A 20,885-nucleotide genomic window follows, 5' to 3' on the forward strand; every position below is an offset into this window, starting at 1 on the left:
TTTCAGTGGCGCGGTAAACAAATCAAGTGGAATTATGGGAGCGACTTATCTGCGTGTTGCGCTAAATAGTTAAATATTCTAACGTAATTAATTCCAAAATTTAATTATCACAATTAACGCGTTAATTTCGACAGCTATAAATATAATATAATATAATATAATATAATATAATATAATATAATATAATATAATATAATATAATATAATATAATATATCATGTTGCTATTTAATGTTTTTTGTTCGTGTTGCAGCTGCTCTGTGAGCCAAGCTTTCGTTGTCTAAATTCAATGGCAATATATCTCTGCACCACACGATGGCGATAGATTCTCACAGACAGTCTGTGCTCTGCTTCCGCCACCAGTCATCTTTAAATCTTTTTTTTAATTCAATGAAACCTTTATTTAACTGTCCATCTCGCGGCATTACTTAAAAAAAAATCATATTTAAATACAAAGAAGATTAAATACATGAACGACAGTAAATTGATAAAATAAGAGCAAATAAATATATTTACAAATGATAGCAACATCAATGGAATAAAAGCATGAACAGCAGCAGAAGGAGAAAGAGGCCTGTATCTACATTATTACTCTGGCAGCTCTCAGTCTCCATACAGACAGGACACGTTGCAGCGTAATTGCAGACAGGTGCGTGGGCCTGAGCTCCGCCCAGGCAGAATGACGAGTGGAAGAAAGCAGCAACACAATAAACATATGTAGCCTTGCGGAGCCGGCCGGGCAGACACCGAGACAGAGTGCAAAGATTTTATACGTGACAACACACACAAAAAAACACACACAACAAAAATCAGAATGTGTTTGTGATTTGGATTTTTATTTAAAGGTGAAACCTTTTTTCTTTTCTTGTTTTGCCAGATTAGACATTTTGATTCATTTCATTTAGTTTTTTTGTTTTACTTTGATGCTATAATAGATGTTTTTAAAATGTAGTCATATTTAATACTATATTGCATCATGGCAAAACAACAGTCTCCTCAAGCTGCTTTATACTGTAAGGTGAAAACACTACAGTAAAAGCCAGAAAACCCCAACAATCCAATGATCCCCTTTGAGCAAGCACTGGGCGACAGTGGGGAGGAAAAACTCCCTTTAGGAAGAAACCTCCGGCAGAACCAGGCTCAAGAAGGGGCGGCCATCTGCTGCGACCGGTTGGGGGTGGGTGGGCAATCTCAGTCCACGAGGGCCGGTGTCCCTGCAGGTTTTAGATGTGTCCTCGAACCAACACAGCTGATTTAAACGGCTAAATTAGCTCCTCAACATGTCCTGAAGTTCTCCAGAGGCCTGGTAACGAACTAATCATGTGATTCAGGTGTGTTGAGCCAAGGTGAGATCTAAAACCTGCAGGGACACCGGCCCTCGTGGACTGAGAATGCCCACCCATGATATAGGGAGACAAGATGAAGTATACTTCTAATGGCCTATTTTAGCAGTTAATTTTTAACAATCAACTGGTGGTAATCCATCATCAGAATTGAGGAAAGGTGGTGTTGATGGAGACTCTACAGGAGGATTCACTGGGGAAGCCATACCTGCACTTCTGCCAGGGTGTCTTGGACGTACCTGAATAAATGTAGTTTTCCCTGGAAGTGGACGAGGATTAATCTGAGACGGAGTCTCCTCAGAACATCTCCCCATCATGCTTCTATGGTCCAACGATGCCAGCTTTTGTCCTTTCTGTTTTTCTAATTTAAGCTGGAGTTGAGCGTCTTTCACTCTAGATTTTAGATGACCTATCTCCTTTTCTTCATTGGCAGCCTTTTGGATAATCTGGTTCACTGGTCCAATGAGCTCCTCTCTTTGTCGGAATAAAGCGTACTCGGAAGACTTTACCATGTCATTGTACTGCTTTTTAAATGATTCCAGCGCCCGTGTTTTATCTAGTAAAGCTGCATCTAGATCCTTGCATCTGATACGTAGACAGTTCAGCTGTTTTTCAAGAAACTCCGTTGTTCCAACAAAGGGGGTGCCTTCCACTCCGTCTACGTATTTCTTTTTTAAGTTGTGGAACATATCCCTAAATTCCACCTTTTCTTTTCCTCTCAAGGGATGTGGAAATGCCTTTTCAAAGGACAAAACGCACTGGCACAATTCCTCTTGGAAGTAGCGCTCTTTCTTCTCCAGCCAATTCACTTTGGATATAAATCTTTCCCGTTGCTTTTTTGTGGAGCGCAGTTTCTCTTCCAGCGCCACCTTTTCAGCCAGTGCCTGATTGTGTGCCGCTTTTACTTTGTGCCGGTCCACTGCTGTCTTTCTGTGGTTTTCCTGCTCTGTGCTTAGGGCCTTTTTGATGTCTTCAATTTTCTTTTTCAAAGAATCAACTTCGTCTTCAAGCATAGCCTTCATTTTCTTTTCCAAGGCCAGAGCTCTAATATTACTCTGGCATTTCTGCTTGATCGCCATATTCTGGGCCTTTTGGTCGTCTATCACTTTGCCCATTTGACCTTTCTCCTCTGTTAATTCTTTCATGTTTTTAACCATAAATTCATTTTCGTCTTGTAACTTTGTATTATGAAACAAAACACCGTCAATCCAACACTGCGAGGATTGACGTTCTTCCTCGCGTTCCTTAACCGCATTGACGGTCACACCTCTACTATTTTTTACTGCCGTCTGCAGCTTTTCTATTTTGGAGTCATACATGTTGATCACCTCTTCTAACTTCCTGTCTGCAGCATTTGCTTTGTTTTCCAGTTTTTTAGTATTTTCCTGGTAAAACTGCTGCATCTTATTTTTTTCCTCTTTGTGGCGTTTCAATAATAATTCAACAACTTGGCTGTTGTGAAATTGCTGACGTGCCACCTTTTCTTTCTCTGTTTCCAGCAGTCCTTGCAGGACTTGGACTTCGTCCTCGTGTTTTTCTTTAAGCTCAGCCAGAGTTTTCTCCGTCTCTGCGCGGAACTTTACCAGAGCTTCGTGGTCATCTTTTATCGAGTCCAACCTGTCTGCGATGTTTGTCCTGTCATCCAAGACCGAACCCAGCAGCTTATTATTCTGCAAAAGTTCATTGTTTTCTTTTGTTAGATCCTCGATCCGTTTCTTATTGACTGTATGCAGGTTTTTGAAGTAGTCAAGCTCAGTTTTGAGCTTTTCAACCTCGTCGATCATTGGCTGCAGTCTTTGCTCGAACTGTCTGGCATATGTTTCTTTTTCTTTTTCACTTTTTTTAACCATTGTTTTCGAGAAATTAACATTTCTGTCTTTGTTAGCTTTCGAACTCATTTCTGCTTTTTTATGTGCTGTATCACTCCAACAAAACGATAGCTTAATGAATTCCCTTTGACAGCTGTCCTCTATTTATAGACTTGAACATCAAAGGATGAAAGGACTGTCACTATGACATCACCACGTTCTGTGACGTAACAGGGCTTTGGAGCGTGATGTCACGGGGGTGGGCGTGGAAAGGATTTTGGGGGTCTAAACAAAGCGTGTCTTTTTTTTAAAACTTTATTTAACAAACAATGAGTATACAACATACGAACAGATGAAGTATACAACAGAACATGAACACAAAAAGCCAAGGGTGAAAGAAAAAGGTAACAATTATAAGAATACACGCAAAAATTCACATACATATATTGTTGTGAGAGCCTTTTTGTTGGTGCAGTCTGATATTGATTGTATGTGCATGTGCACATCCTTAAAATAATGACAGAAATATGGTGTTTTGTTAGTAAACTTACATTTATGGATAAAAAATTTAGCTAAAAGTATTAAGAAATTTATCATAAAAAACATTTCTCATACTTCTTGGGGAACTTAAAGAAACAGAATAAAACATTTTCCCATCGTAAAGAAAACTCCCTTAAAATATGGACAATAACAAAGCTGCTAAATTCCTTCCAGAATCTCTGTGTAAAAGAACAGTACCAAAAAAGATGTGTCACCGTTTCTGGATGATCCCCACAGAAAGTACAATTAGTATTTATGTCCCTTTTAAATTTGACCATGTAGTGACTGGCTGGATAACATGTATGTCGAATTTTAAAAGAGACTTCTTTCACCTTATTTACAATCAAATATTTATGGGGGACCATCCAGACTGTCTTCCGCTTGATATCTGGAACACTGATTGGAAAATTATATAGTGCAATAAAGTCGTTGTAAGTAAGTAGTTGTCCCTCTTTACTAACCAGCTGAGCCACCAATAGGATCCCATTTTGGAGCCAAGTTTCCAGGAAAAGTGATTTATTTTTCTATAAAATATCTCTGTTGTTCCAGATAAGGTATTTGTGAGGTGAGAAGTTGTGTTTATAAATGAGGGTCCACGCTAAGAGGACCTGCTTATGGAAGGATGAAAGCTTTACAGGGACTTTCTCAACATTGTAATTACAATTTCAAATAAAAGTAAAGCCACCAAAACGAGAGAAAATGTGGTATGGTATAAAGTTCCAGATAGAGGTAGGGTTTTAAGAAAATGTTTGGCCCAATTAATTTTGAAAGTGTTATTTAAAGTAGAAAAGTCTAAGACGTTAAGCCCACCTGATTCGTACTTATTCATCACAACAGTTTTTCTAATATAGTGCGTACGGTTTTTCCATATAAAATTAAAGAGCATACGGTCAATATCTTTACTACTTTTCTTATCCAGATGTAAGGAGAGAGCAGCATATGTTCATCGGGATATCCCTTCAGCTTTAGTAATTAACACTCTACCTTTCAAAGACAAGTCCCTTGTTCCAAGATGGCGCCGCCGCGTATGGATGCCCCGGTGCTTCAGTGCGTTACTTCTGTTTTGTTTTTATGCATAACTTCTGTGTCTGGGCACTCCTCTGGATATTCTTACACTAGAGAAGAGCTTCTTAACTACAGGACTACAACACCTGTGGATTTACTTCCAATATTTGTCGCATCTGCGGCAGATTTACTGCAGACTCTGATCAGGAAAGTGAGACGCCGAAAGCGAGGAAAGCGAGCCGGCGCACTCGTGCGTCTGAGGAGACGCGGACTGCGAACTGCTCTTCCTGGGATCTTCCTTTCCAACGTACGCTCACTCAGGAATGAGATGGACGAGCTGGCCCTGATGAGAAGCATGAACAGAGACGTTGCCTCCTCCTGTGTCTTGTGTTTTACGGAGTCGTGGCTCTGTGAGGACATCCCGGACAGCGCGCTCAAGCTGGAGGGCTTTCATCTGCTGCGCGCGGACCGGCAGGCCTCTCTCTCTGGTAAGACCACAGGTGGACGTGTCTGCTTCTACATTAATAGTGGCTGGTGCACAGATGTAACAGTGATTGCTCAGCACTGCTCTTCCTCTCTGGAATACCTTTTTATTCACTGCAAACCGTTTTATTCTCCGCGGGAGTTTGCTTCATTCATCTTGGCCGCTGTTTACATCCCGCCAGATGCGGATGCGCAGGCAGCTCAGTGCGCACTCGCGGAGCAGATACTGCACATGGAGCGGACATTCCCGGACTCTCTCATCATTGCTCTTGGGGACTTTTACAACACCCCCCTCCTCACCCCACACAAAAGAGGATTTCACACCACCTCCTCCCACCACAACCCTTCATATTCATGAAGCAGATGCGAGGAAGCAGTTTAAGAGTCTGAATGCTCGGAAAGCTCCCGGCCCAGACGGTGTGTCTCGTCTACTGGACGCAGCCGGAGGGTTCACTTGGTTGTTTGCTCTCAATAGAAGCTGAGCGCGTCTCCGTGTCTGTGCTGGTAAACGATACTGAGTCCCAGTGCTCAGTAAACTGTACACCTGACCGTTATTCTCCCACTGAATCCGGTGTGTCCACGGTCCAACACGTGCTCAATACGATGGTGCTGACCGGTGCCCAAACACACCAGAACACCAAATAAGTAAAATAACACAAACACGAACTTCTCCATGGCTCGTCGGGATGGCAACTGCTCCAAAAGTGACACATGAAATAGGCTGACATTTGAGTTTGACACGGGAGGTGAGGGGGTGTTTTGAATATGCTTGACTCCGTCACGAGGTTGCGCACAGCATCACCGGCAAGGGGGCTTGGTTTGAGAGGTTTTTGGCATCTGTGATGTGATTTACAACCATCCACCCATGTACAGCAAGAAGCCGCACTCACAACCGTGGGCATCAGCAAGTTGGTGAAATTTAAACAAAACAAAACAGCATTCCATCTGAAACTCTCTTATTGTACCCAAAATACAAATTTTAGTGATTACATGTGGCTTCATTAATTATGTTCAAACGGATGAATACATAACGCAAGTAATAACTTTATGATCAGTCAGTGAATGAAGGAGCTCAAGAGTGCAAATATAGTTGCAATAAAGTGACAAATATGCCCTTTTATGTCAAACAAAGACCGAAATAAGTGGCATCAGTGTGAGGATGAGAATGAGCGATCCAACCTCACACTGCAGATATCAGGGCAAAGCACAGTGGGGGGGTTGCAGTCTGCGCGCACAAGAGGGCTAACAACGCTGTGAGTGACGGAATCCACCCAAACTGAGGAACAGCTTGTTCCCCAGAGCTGAAGCCTGCACTGTTTGCACTATAATATAATATAATATAATATAATATAATATAATATAATATAATATAATATAATATAATATAATATAATATAATATAATATAATATAATATAATTAGGGCTGTCAAATGATTAAAAATTTTAATCAGATTAATCACAGCCTAAAAATTAATTAATCATGATTAATCACAACTCGAAATATGACCAAAATGTGTGCAAACATACGGACAGATAGCGGATTTTTACACACTTGTTAGTGTTATTTAATGCTAAGACCACGCTGAGTGGCCTGCGTTCACTCAGCGTGGTCTGACGTAGGCTGGGTGTTGTGCTGGAAGCGAATTAATCACAGCCTAAAAATTTATTAATCGCAACTCGAAATATATGTGTATATGTGTGTATATATGTGTAAAAATCGGGACAGATAGTGGTTTTTAACACACTTGTTTGTTTTATTTATTATTAATTGTGAGTACAAGCAGTACAAGCAGAACAGGGCTTCAAATAATTGTGAGGGATTTTTACTGAATGTTTTCCACCCGTTTAAATCTAGCACATTGTTTTATCCATATACATCTTCAAGTTCACAGAACATAGGCCTAATTCAACAGGCAAAATGTGGAGGCAGGAGTGGCCAGGTATCTGCGAGCAAGGCGGGCCAGCTGGCTGTGGGCTCCTGCATGAGCTGCCCACCACTGTAAGGGACAGTCCTCTAAGGCAGTGCAGGGCTCTGCTCTGTAGCGCTGTATGGCTCTGTCCTGCTGTACCTCCTCCTCTGACTCAGAGTCAGAGTCCATCTGCAGCAGGCTCAGCCTCTTCTTGGCTGGACCTTCTTCTGCAGTGTGTGATCTTCTAGGAGAGTCTTCATGCAGCATGCCTGCCAGTGTGGTCCACACTGCTTCTCTGTCAGTCTTGGGCACACTGCGTAGGTCTTTAAAACGTGGGTCCAGTGCAGTTGCGATCTGGAGCCATGCATAGTTGGTATGTTCCTGGCGGGAAGCAAGGTCTTCCTTAAACTTCTCTTTAAACCTCACCACATATGCAGGGTCCTCATCAGTTACTTCCATGACACGGCGCAGGTGGCAGAAGGCTGGTAGAACTACAGAGCAGGAGACGTAGGCCTCTCCTCCCAGCAGTTCAGTCTGCAGATATGTGCAGTGGAATACACACATACACACATGGGGTGGCTGTAGCTCAGGTGGCAGAGCAGGTCAGCCACTAATCAGAAGGTCGGTGGTTCGATCCCAGGCTGCCTCCTGGCTGCATGCCAAATATCCTTGGGCAAGATACTAACCCCGTGTTTGCCTACTGGTGGTGGTCAGAGGGCCCGGTGGCGCCTGTGTCCGGCAGCCTCGCCTCTGTCAGTGCGCCCCAGGGCAGCTGTGGCTACAATGTAGCTTGCCATCGCCAGTGTGTGAATGTGTGCGTGAATGGGTGGATGACTGAATGTAGTGTAAAGCGCTTTGGGGTCCTATGGACTAGAAAAGCGCTATACAAATGCAGGCCATTTACACACACACACACACACAGATAAGACAGCAAATTAAAAAAAGCTTTTTAATACTAGGTAATATTAATAAAATATTTGATTTCATTTATTTTTTAAATAAGACATTTTCATAATAACAAAACTGATTTAAGATGTATGTTTGATACATTTAATCTAAACCTACAATTATGGTCACAATGACAGGCTCACCTGCAGGGCTCTAGAAGTGTCTCCAGTCTCTGGAGTTTGTCCCACTCTGGAGGCGTCAGGAGGACAAGTTTATGCTTTTGTTTATCCAGAGTCGCGGTTACTGCAGTTTGGTTGCGGATCAAGCGCTTCACCATCTCCAGCGTGGAGTTCCAGCGCGTAGGCACGTCCTGGGCCAACGGCTCCTGCTTGCGCCCCAGTGACACCTGCTCTGCGTTCAGCTCTGCTGTGTTTGCTGGGCTGTGCTTAAAATGGCCAACAATTTTGCGGCATTTGGCCAGCGCAGTGACAAAGCCACTGTCTGCGAGACTCACTGTGATGCATCTCTGTAGAATGTGCGCGGTACACGGCATGTGATTGAATGGCATGATGCGAGCCGCGGCGATCATATTGCGCGCACTGTCCGTGCCTACTGTTGTCACCTTCTCCTCAATTCTCCACCTGCGAGCAACAGTCTGGAACTGCTCTGCACAAGCCTCCGCAAAGTGCCGCTCTTCCGTTTTCATTATAGTCAGCGCAAAGGATGTCAGACCCCAGGCTTCAGTGATTAAATGCGCAGTAACTCCCAGGTAATTGTCATTACTCAATGATGTCCAGTGGTCTCCTGTCAGAGCCACGCATTCTGTGTGAACTAAAGCCTCTTCTTTTTTCTTTTTCTCCGTTTCATACAGTTCGTGGATTCGAATTGTTATTGTGCTTCTCGCTGGGGGCTTGTAGGACGCGTCCTGAGATGCAACCTTTAAAACATCCGCAAAGCCCTTGTCCTCCACAATGCTTAGCGGTCTGCAGTCCTTTGCTATCCATTTGGCTATATTGTCGGTCAGTTTGTCCAAAGAAGACTTACCGAGTGGCCTGCGTTCACTAAGAGTGGTCTGACGCAGGCCGGGTGAAGCTGCTGCCCCGACAAACGCGTGTTTGGCATTAAGGTGGTATTTTAAGGTCGAATTTGAACGGTGAAATTGAAACTCTTTACTACAGTGAGTGCAAATTACAACGCGTTTGTTTATTGTCCCATCTATGTTCTTCTTGTATTTAAATTCCCCATCCAGAAGGCCATCCGCTTCCTGCTTCTCCATTTTCAGTGGCGCGGTAAACAAATCAAGTGGAATTATGGGAGCGACTTATCTGCGTGTTGCGCTAAATAGTTAAATATTCTAACGTAATTAATTCCAAAATTTAATTATCACAATTAACGCGTTAATTTCGACAGCTATAATAAACATATATAAATAAAACCACTTTTTTTTTACGTTAGTAATTCCTTTTGTGCATAATTTTATATTATTGTTAATAATAAATGAATTAAAGCAACAAAACAACCTGAAGAGCCGGTTCGGAGCCGAAAGAGCCGGCACTTTTTAGTGAGCCAAACCGAAAGAGCCGGTTCTCTAAAAAGAGCCAGAAATCCCAACACTAGGATATGTGATTTTGGTCACATCGCACAGCCCTACTCTGAGGTTCTAGCAAATTAAAACAAATGAAATATTTCACTGGAGCTTTAGATCCCTCTCTGTCCACAACAGAGGAAAAACAAGGCACCAGTGAAGGATCACCCTGCTGTGCTCTGGTCATATTCAAGCTCTGATTAATGTCCTCAGGAATCATTTCAGGGACGTCACATGTGGAGATTTTTTACAGAATCAATGGGTGACACGAAAGAGTCGTCTTCATCAAGCGTAGCCATAAACGACCCCGACAAATCCACAATCTCACCCATTTTACGAGCCTGAGCACGAGTAATTGCGCACGCAGGAAACACCTCTGAAGCAGTGGAGCCCGAGTCAGCAGCAAGGGCAGGAACATCAACAACTTCTGGCGGGGGAAAAACATGCCCACCAGCTAGATCATTACCAAGAATGAAGGAAACTCCTTCGATTGGTAATCGCTGGCGCACGGCGACTTTAACGTAGCCCGACACTAACAGCGAATGCACCCATATGCAGAGGGGCTTTGGTGACACTCATTTTTATTCCCCACACTACTATGTCGGAACCACAGGATGTTTTTTCCGACAAAGGCAGCACAGATTCTAGTAAGAATGAGTGGTACGCACCCGTATCTCTAAGAATCGTGACTGGCACTTTATCATTTTCTTCACCCGTCAACGAAACAAAGCCGCATGACACAACTGCGGATCAATGTCAGTTTTCGGGTTTTGTTCAGCCTCCGCGTGCACCTTTGGCGAGCAAGCGGTTTTAATCAAACCCACGCCTGCGGGGAATTTAGTGCCCCTCGCTTCTTTTCTTTTTAATACTGGACACGCAGCAATCAAATGTCCTGAGTCGTGACAATAAAAACATTCTCGACCGTTTGATCTAGCAATCAACGCTGATACATTTTTACGCACTGCTCGTGGTGACTTTTTTCGTTCAGAGAAATTTTCCTGAAACGAATTCTGTGCACAGAACACACTTTTGTGCGTTAAAACAAACTCGTCAGCCAGGAGTGCCGCGTTAGTGAGAGACGACACCTTTTGTTCGTTTAAATAAGTCACGATGCGTTCCGGCAAACACTTTTTAAACTCCTCCAGCAAAATAAGGGTTTAACTCTTCCACGGTTTTAACTTTACATGAACAACACCATTTCTCAAACAACACATTCTTTTCTCGCGCAAACTCAACAAAAGTCTGGTTAGCAGTTTTATTAAGATTCCTAAATTTCTGCCGATATGCTTCAGGGACAAGTTCATACGCCTGCAGCACAGTTTTCTTAAGAGTTTCATAATCTAAACTCTGCTCAATAGACAGGCTTGAACACACTTCTTGGGCTTTTTCCACAAGCTTACATTGGAGTAAGAGGGACCAAAACTCTTTCGGCCACTACCTATAACTATAACTAAACTAAAACACAAGCGGCTCATTAAAAGACATGAGGGTTTTTTTTTTAACTTTATTATTGCTCAGTAATAAGACAAAAGTATTTATTACCTGAGTACGAGATTCATAAAAATACACCATAGCCATGCATTAGTTTAGTTTGTTTATTTTTAGCAAATGCATTTTGCAATTTAGAATAAATCTGCATTCATGTGCAAAATGTAGCATTTCCCAATGAGATTGAGAACATGCAGTGCCCTCACAGAAAGGGCCAAACAATTTCAACAACAGTGAGAGGTTCTGAATCGAGGTGTTTTAAATTGTAAGGTAAAAACCTTACAAAATTAAAGCTCCAACCCAAACAATCCCCCACGAGCAAGCACTTGGCAACAGTGGGGAGGAAAAACTCCCTTTCAACAGGAAGAAACCTCCAGCAGAACCAGGCTCAGAGAGGGTCAGCCATCTGCCGCGACCTGTTTGGATGGGGCTGATGCGAGACAGAACCAACACTGTAGGATTTTAAAATTGTTGAAATCTTGTGAATTGTATATATCATAGTCGAAATCATAGCCTGATTTCGACTATGATTTTGTAGGGAAACAATGTTTTCAAAAATTTCCCAAAAGAACAACAGTTCCTAGTGGTCTTTGAAGAGGATTGTTCGGATGAATTGTTGTTATTATTCTCCTTAACAACAAAAACCTTAATCCTCTTCTCCTTCATCCTGTTCACTTCAGATATCAACATTCTTGCTACATTATCTTCAAAGTTTAACTGCCTGAATTCCATGGCAGTCTGTACCATCAGTTTAGACTTATATGTCTTCTTTAGACTCTTATAAACGGCTCTAACAAGTTTGTCTAAAGATTTTGGAAGTTGTGTGGGTAGTTTACCCACAGCCATTTCAATGACATTTTCTAAAATGGCAAAAATGTTGACCTGCTTTGTTGCTGTGCCTGTCTTTAAGGCGACCATGTTGTTCAGCCTAACAAGAAACTGAATTATAAAGTTTCTTTCTTTAGTTTCTTGTGTCCTTTGCCCTGGACTGGGGATCTGTTCTTCAGACGTTTCAGCAGGACTGGTCTGATTTTCCCAAACAACAGAACCCTTTATCCTTTTCTCCTTTACCTTATTGATCTCTGATATTAAAATTCTTGAGACATTTTCTTCAAATGTTGACTGACGAAATACAATGAAAAATTGTAGCAAGTCCTTGGAGTTGTACATCTTGTGCAGTCCACGGAAAACAGACTTAACCACCCTGTTTATAGATGTTGGCAGTTCTGCAGGTAATTTTCCTGCAGTTTTTTCTGTGACTGTTTTGATGAGTGAAAACATGTCGATGGGTTTTATGACTAATTTAGTTTTTGTTGCAATGGTGTTTGAAAGCTTTACAACAAACTGAACGATAAAGTTTTTTTCATCCATTTCTCGTCTCTCTGCCTGTGTACGGGTCATAAAGACGGATTTGAAGAGAAGTGTCTGCATCTCCTCTTCAGATATTTCTATGGGCCTGGTTTCCTGTGGACAGTCTCCTTTAAAGGAATCCATTTGAGTTTTTTTCTGTGCTGTTCTCTGATCCCGTTGCTAGTGTCTGTAATAACTTTTGTTTCTAATGTCTCTGCAAAGCAAACCATCGGTGTCGAATTGTGCGATACAAATAAACTTGCCTTGCCTCCGCCCCTATTTATGAGCTGGTAGGACCAGATCAAAGCTGAAAATGTATCACGTGACACCGACGTCAGCTCTGGAGTGTGATGTCACAGCAGGGTGTAGCGACTGTTTTTATGTGTTGTCGTTAGCAACAAGGACGGTAAAACCATCGTGTACGCTTGTTTATTTCCCTTTCACAATAAAGCTCAAGATCCTGTTGAGACTTTTCAAAATAAACTGAATGACGTGAAAGAGTGTTTACGGATGAGTATGGGCTCAAATTGTGGTCATAAATATGTTGTACTTGTAAAAAAGATTTGTATGTGTAAAAAAGATTTGTGTGTGGACTTAGCCAAAAAGTACATGTGAAACTCGAAGCGGCAACCTTCCGATTACAAGGCGAACTCCCAATTCTTGAACCACGACTGCCCCACAAATAATTAACAAAATATTTATGACCACAATTTGAGCCCATAGATGAGAAGCAAAAAAGAGCCGGCAGGTGCTAAAAATAAACCTTAGACTCAAACGTTAGAACAGGCCTTTCCCCGCAGCACGCCGTTGAATAAATACTCACGAAGAAAACGGCGGCCGTTACAACTTATGTATCGTTTCATGCATCGGTTAAAACACTCAACTCCAGGTACACGATGCCCAGCTGAGTCGAGCTGCCCGAGATTCACAGAATTTACAGAAAATGTTACATTTTTGTGATTTCTATCGTTATCGGGGCTATAGATGCTTATATTGGGATATGTGATTGAACTGGACATGTGTGTGCTTAATAGACTGGCAAATTACAGCACGATTTTCCTATCCTCGGTCAGAAGGCACAGGTGACTTATATGATGAAAGAGAGGGTCCACAGCAATGATAATTAGGGTTCTTTTAATCCAAACATCTCCAGAAGTGAATTCATGTGAGTATATGTATACATGTGTGTGGTTCTGTAAAATAACAGAAATTACAATTAGCAAACAATTAAAGTCAACCAAACTGGTCTAAATAATACAGAAAGGGTTGAACAGAAATGACTAAACACCACCCCCTGGTGGACACAAATGGGCTGCTGCACAGGGATAGACTCCATCTTTACTTTGGGCAGCTCAGTTCACAAGGGTAGCGCCATTTTAGTCAAATCAGCGTGAATATACAGTGTCTCGTGGCTACACGAACAGCTGGAAAACTCTACTAAGCATCACCCAATGTACATAGCTAAGTATATGATAAGTTACAACCATAGAACAAACAAATACAAGGCACTTACTTATCATTCACGCACACGCACTACACATGTTCAGTACAACAGCCCAGCTCCACCAGCGCTATCAAGGTGGACCAGCGCAAAAACAAACAAGGGATGGGAGGAATGTACCATCTTAGCAGTGGTTAGAGGGGGTCCGTGGAACAGTCTATATACACAAATCACAGGGGTTTTCTACAGCCGCCCCCTAATGTGTATAGCACATTAGTAAACATCAAAAACCCATGTGAATATAACTAAGGACGTTCAGCTGACAGTTCAGGTAACGTGATAAGTTTTGACACAGGCCGTTGGTATTTATGTTCCCCAATAGCGACTTCAGCTACTCGCACCTGTCCATCCGGGCTGGGAAACACCTGTGTTACCTGTCCTACGGGCCAGGAAGCCCGTGGGAGCTGATAGTCCGCCACCATGACAGTCTGTCCCACTTTCAAAGGTGGAGTAGTCTGGTTCCACTTCTGGCGAGGCTGCAGTCCAGGCAGGTAGCGCTGAATGAACTGAGTCCAGAACCGGTCCGCTATGACTTGGCTGTGACGCCATTTTCGCCTTCCAAGTTCTTCTCTGGTGCCATATACTGCCTGGGGAAGGGAAGCATCACGCCGCCCCATGAGCAACATATTTGGCGTGATCGGGTCAACATCTGCAATATCCGAGGAAACGTATCCCAGTGGCTTGGAATTAAGTATGCCCTCTACTTCAATAAGAACAGTAAGCAACAAATCCTCTGGCACCGCTTGACCTTTGAGGGCAACTTGAAGTGCAGATTTGACTGAACGGATCTCCCGTTCCCAGGCTCCCCCAAAATGTGGAGCATGCGGAGGGTTGAAGTGGAAAGTGATGCTCTGTTCACTGAGCTTCTCCTGCAGTCGTGGCTCCATCACTTTGAATGCCTCCTGCAGCTCTCTGTCTCCTCCTCTGAAATTGGTGCCCTGATCACTCAGTATTTCAAAGGGTTTTCCTCTTCGAGCAATAAATCTGCGCAGAGCCATGAGAAAGGAGTCAGTGTCCATACCAGTGAGAAGGTCGAGGTGAATGCAGCGGGTCGTAAGGCATTTAAATATAATGCCCCACCGTTTTTCTTGTCTCCTGCCTATCTTTATAGTGAAAGGGCCAAAACAGTCAATTCCTGTGGACCAGAATGGCGGCTGATTTAATCGCAAGCGGGTAGCAGGGAGATCAGACATCTTCGGTGTAACAGGCTTGGCTCTCCACTTCTTACACTCCAAACAGCGATACTGATGCTTCCTTATGGCCTGTCTGCCTCTTAAAATCCAATACCTGCGTCTCAATTCGGCAAAGACACGTTCTGGGCCAGGATGCAGGAGACGTGTATCATAGTCTTTGATGATGAGCTGAGTAGTAGGATGGTCTGGTGACAACACGATAGGATGCAGAGTGTCAACATCCATCTGCTCTGCTCGCCGGAGGCGTCCACCTACTCGTATGAGGCCAAGCTGACTGTCATATTCGGGAGAAAGGTTGCTCAGTCTGCTGTCTTTGTACACCTCTTTCCCAGATTTAAGGGTGTGTACTTCAACAGGGAAGCTTTCTTGTTGCGCCTGTTTGAGAATTTGAACTTCTGTCTCTAGTCGTTGTGCTGCTGACATAGGGAGGCCAGCCGCCCCGTGAGAAGACAGGTGGGTGGCCTGCACCAAATCAGCCCAGGTGTTGTATGCAGGATCAGACTGTGCCAAATCTGTAGTGACACAGGCACAGAAAGCTGATTTCTTTAACTCAGTATTATCTTCAGTGTCTGTACTCACAGTAGGTCGTGCTGGCCACTGCTCAGATGCTTGTCTCAGGAAGGGGGGCCCATCCATCCACTGGCTAGGTTTTGACAGCTCACGTAATGGTTTTCCCCGGGTGATGTCATCTGCTGGGTTCAAAGCCGAGGGGACATACCTCCAGCTGGCGGCCTCAGTCAGCTCCTGTATTTCGGCAATACGAGTACCTACAAACACTTTATAGTGACAGGATTCGGACTGGATCCAGTTCAACACAGTGGTAGAATCGGTCCATAAAGTAGTCTCACTAATGGGCAGAGTAAGCTCACTGAGGAGGAGTCTAGACAGTTGTGCCCCAGCCAGTACAGCACACAGCTCTAAACGGGGAATTGACAGTTTCTTGCGGGGAGCTACACGTGATCTGGCCATGATAAAGGCAGTGTGGACCTCATGTTCTGCCGATTTAAATCTCAAATATGCCACTGCTCCGTAAGCACTCTCTGACGCATCACAGAATACATGCAGCTGGAAAGTTCCCTCTTGGGTTGCTGGGGCTATGTAGCATCTAGGCAGACAGATTTCTTGTAGATACTGTAGCTCACTCACCCACTCTTGCCACCGCTGAAGTAACTCGCCCTCGATGGGATCATCCCAGTTCCTGTCATTCTGCCACAGACGTTGAACAATAACCTTTGCCCGGGTCGTGAAGGGGATGATGAAGCCCAGTGGGTCGTATTGAGAGGCGAGGATGCTGTAGATATTTCTCATGGTTGACTCCTGAGGAACCACTGGCCGACATCTGTAGGCAATCTGGTCTGTGGAGCAGTGCCATGCCAAGCCTAAGGTTGGTTCTTGGGGATCTGGTTGGTGTTCAGTCAACCACAGCTCGCAGGTAGGGGACTTTGCTTCAGAGGGGAGATGAGCAATGGCCTCTGGGTAGTTACTTGCCCACTGTCGGATTTCGAAACCACCAGTAGATAGCAACTCTCTGATGTTATCGACAAGTGGTCGTGCCTGCAAAGCAAAGGGCAGAGATTGCAAACAGTTATCGACATAAAATGAGCGCAGCACTGAGTCTAGTACTTGTTCATTGCCATCTTTATGATCCTGCACATGGCGCTGAAGGGCATACGTGGCACAACAGGGACTGCATGTGGTTCCAAAGGGCAGGACACACCACTCATAAATGTCCGGGCTCCGATCTCTTTCCATATCTCTCCACACGAATCTCAGCAGGGGCCGGTCATGCGGAAGAAGCCGCACCTGATGGAACATACCTCGTATGTCCCCACTCACAGCAACAGGGTGCTCCCTAAATCTCAACAGGACACCTATTAAGGATGGACCGAGAGTTGGACCTGGTAGCAGCTGATCGTTAAGACAGTCTTGCCTGTATTGGAAGGAACAGTTGAAAACTATCCTAGGCTTATTGTTATGATGCACAATATGATGGGGAATGAACCAGGATTCATCTGTGAGGTTTGCCTCTTCAGGAGTGAGTTTTCTTACATAACCTGCTTGTTCCAGTTTGTGTATTTCTGCATTGTACACAGCCGCTAGATCAGGATCTTTAATCAGGCGCTTCTCTGTGGACCGAAGGAGAGCCATCACTGCGTCATGGTCAGTTTGTAGTTTAGTGGAGTCTCTGCGGCGGAGCAGAGGAGTAGCATAACGAGCTACTCCATCCACCTGTACACGTTCTGTGGTTTTCTGCAGTAACTCCAGTGCCTCTTTGTCTTGTTTAGAGCGAGTTACCTCTTTCTCTGATCGAAAGGGGAGCACATCTAACTGCCACAGCTTCTCAACGTTCTGTCTTAACGCTTGAGAAGGAGATGGTAACAGGGATGTGTGCAGACATGAAGCTTCAGTAGGTAGGTGTAGAAAGGTAGCTGGTCCCTGGATGGCCCAACCGAGGTTAGTGTTGACAGCAACAGGGCTGCCTAGTGGACCGACTTTGACAGGTGACAGAGGGGTGATGAGCTGGACATTATCTGAGCCTATAAGAAGCATAGGCTGCACATCCTTAAATGCTTTGATGGGAACGTCGGCCAGATGTGGATATCTCTGACGGAGCATGTCCACTGGGCAGGATTGTTTTGCCAGATTAAGTTCTTTAGCAGTGAAGACACGTCTGATGTGATGTTTGATTTGGGGAGAGCTGGGTGCACTCAGTTCAAAAGACACCGATGCGCCTTGTAACTGGGACACCTCCTGCCTGATGGTTCGTAGTTTGAGGGACTCCTCTGTGATATTTAATTGCAGGTAATGAACCGCTGCAGATAAAACAATAGTCCGCTCTGATCCATCGTCAAGAATGGCATAGGTGGACAGAGATCGCCCATTGTTGTGGAGGGTAACTGGGACCACTTTAAGCATGACTCTGCCTGAATGAGTGACTTGGTCCAAATACACCATGCTGGAGGCTGTACTCAATGTCAGGATACTCTTGTTTGAGCGAGAGGCAGCTTCATGAAGGATCTGCAGGTGTTGTTCTCCACAGGTGGCACAAGGTTTCTTCAGATTGCAATTGTCAGGCTGGTGACTCCGACCACATCTCCAGCATCTCTTATTGTCATTAATCCATGTAATAATCTGTGTAGTACTCAGCTTACTGAAGTCAGAACAGGAACTCAAGTAATGTTCTGTACTGCTACAGAAGGGGCAGTAGGGCTTAAATTTCTCTCTTTTCTTCCCTTTCATAGGTTCTTTACTGTCAGTAGGGGCTGAAGTGGTATTAGCCGTCGGTGTTGTAGGCTTGTCAGTGCCATAGTAGACTGATGAGGATGTCTTTAATGGTCGTGATGACTTGTCTCTACGATCTGAGCGGGGTTTATCAGATATGTAGCTTTCTGTAGCCCTTCGTGATATCTGTATGGCCTGTGACTTCCTCTCCAACCACTGTGCAAAGTCAGGGAGAGTATAGGTGTTAGCTGAGTCACTCCGCAAGATGCCCTTTGCAAGACAATATTCAGCAAAACTGTCTTGATAGGAGAAGGGGAGTTTACTCAAAAGCCTGTCCACATGGGAACCACACTCTAGTTCGCTCTTAGCAGCTCCTTCCATGGAGTTTAGTAGTCCCACCAAACTACTAACTGATAGAGCAAAGTCTTCAAACCCCTGTGCATCTCCAGCTTTCACTGTGGGAGCTCTCAAAATGTTGTTAATTTCACCTTGGACTAATTGGCGTGGTTGTCCATAGCGCTGCTGTAGAGCCTGCATTGCTTTACTGAAGGGCATAGTGTCATGCACATACCTCTTTGCAAGCTGAAACGCAGGAGGTAACTTTAGATGATCCAGAAGTACTTGGAATTTGTAATCCTCAGACAGGTGTGGGTGTGGTCCCAAAACTCCATCCAGACCTTTCTTCAGTAGCAGGAAATCACTCTCTTTTCCTGTGGTGAAGCGGATCAGGTTGGGTTTTGGGATGCCATAAGAAGAGGAAATAGCCATCTCCATCAAGTTCGGTCTCTGAGAGGAAAGCAGAGATGAGGAGTGTTGTGGGATGCTCTGAATTACATCATGCTGTGAACTGACAGGTGGCGGTGCAGCTGGAGCATGATGCTGATAGGTATACTGTGAGCTAACAGCAGGTGGCAGCACTGGCGTAACGTATGGCTGACTGAGAGGTGGGCCTGAAGTCCAAGGCGGATAACCTGGAGAGGGCATGCCAGGCGGCAGCGTGACAGGGTACTGCATAGTGCCAGGGATACTAAACTGAGCAGCACTGTGTGGCACAGACCACTGTGGGGTTGATGACTGCCAATTCAGGTCTCTTTGCTGATACCAGGGAGGATGTGGCTGTTCTGTTGCTGTAGATGCAGACCGGGGTACCACTGGTGTTGGCTGAGCAGCTGATGGCATGGAAGAGTGGACGTATAGAGGGGGCTGAGGAATAGGTCGGTTAACAGGGAGAGTAGGAGCTGTTGACTGTAATATTTGAGGGTTATCAACATGATGAGCTGTGGAAGGGGAGGTCTGCTGTACAGTATGAAACTGAGGGCTAGGTATTACTGGAGATATGGGAGGGATGTTTTCTAGTCCGCCCATAGGAGGAGCTTGTGTAGGATTATTATCCACAGTTAGTAAAGGCATACTATGGCTCCGGACCTGGGTTTGTAACTGTACTTGGGGGGTTCTTTGGCCAAAGTTCAAAGACACTTGTATAGCGCTCTGTATCTCCCTCATCTGCTCCTGTACCTGGGTAACACACTGCTCCATCCTCCTTATTCTCTCCATCTCTGGTGAGCCATCGATGCCAGCGATTTGGTGTATTGGAGTAGCTGCGTTAGTGTTCGGTGGAACTGGGTTAGTCGGCTGTGGGGGATAGGTCCAGATGAAGTCATCCAGATATCTTGGAGCCCTATGTGGTCTCCTTTGCCGGGCACCTTGTTGTTCTTCATCATATTGGGATGCCGCCATGTTAGGAAATGCTGTAATTAATCCGGCTCGAAGGACCACTTGAACTGGACATGTGTGTGCTTAATAGACTGGCAAATTACAGCACGATTTTCCTATCCTCGGTCAGAAGGCACAGGTGACTTATATGATGAAAGAGAGGGTCCACAGCAATGATAATTAGGGTTCTTTTAATCCAAACATCTCCAGAAGTGAATTCGTGTGAGTATATGTATACATGTGTGTGGTTCTGTAAAATAACAGAAATTACAATTAGCAAACAATTAAAGTCAACCAAACTGGTCTAAATAATACAGAAAGGGTTGAACAGAAATGACTAAACACCACCCCCTGGTGGACACAAATGGGCTGCTGCACAGGGATAGACTCCATCTTTACTTTGGGCAGCTCAGTTCACAAGGGTAGCGCCATTTTAGTCAAATCAGCGTGAATATACAGTGTCTCGTGGCTACACGAACAGCTGGAAAACTCTACTAAGCATCACCCAATGTACATAGCTAAGTATATGATAAGTTACAACCATAGAACAAACAAATACAAGGCACTTACTTATCATTCACGCACACGCACTACACATGTTCAGTACAACAGCCCAGCTCCACCAGCGCTATCAAGGTGGACCAGCGCAAAAACAAACAAGGGATGGGAGGAATGTACCATCTTAGCAGTGGTTAGAGGGGGTCCGTGGAACAGTCTATATACACAAATCACAGGGGTTTTCTACAGTGATTTTGGTCACATCGCACAGCCCTACTCTGAGGTCATAGCAAATTAGAACAAATGAAATATTTCACTGGAGCTTTAGATCCCTCTCTGTCCACAACAGAGGAAAAAC

The 20,885-nt window shown here is 44.3% G+C and overlaps 1 protein-coding gene across 1 annotated transcript; it reads right to left on the reverse strand.

Moving 5' to 3' along the window:
- Positions 1-7,025: 7,025 nt before the first annotated feature.
- On the reverse strand, positions 7,026-9,253 carry LOC145424543 (E3 SUMO-protein ligase ZBED1-like). The gene is made up of 3 exons (XM_080297940.1): positions 8,181-9,253; positions 7,872-7,878; positions 7,026-7,623 (listed from the first exon to the last, which is right to left on the reverse strand). The coding sequence occupies exons 1-3, from the start codon at positions 9,251-9,253 to the stop codon at positions 7,081-7,083; spliced, it is 1,623 nt and encodes a 540-aa protein (XP_080154066.1). The 3' UTR covers positions 7,026-7,080.
- Positions 9,254-20,885: the final 11,632 nt, after the last annotated feature.

The sequence above is a fragment of the Astatotilapia calliptera genome, chromosome 23 (assembly GCF_964374335.1).
Source record: "Astatotilapia calliptera chromosome 23, fAstCal68.1, whole genome shotgun sequence".
NCBI classification, from domain to species: Eukaryota; Metazoa; Chordata; class Actinopteri; order Cichliformes; family Cichlidae; genus Astatotilapia; species Astatotilapia calliptera.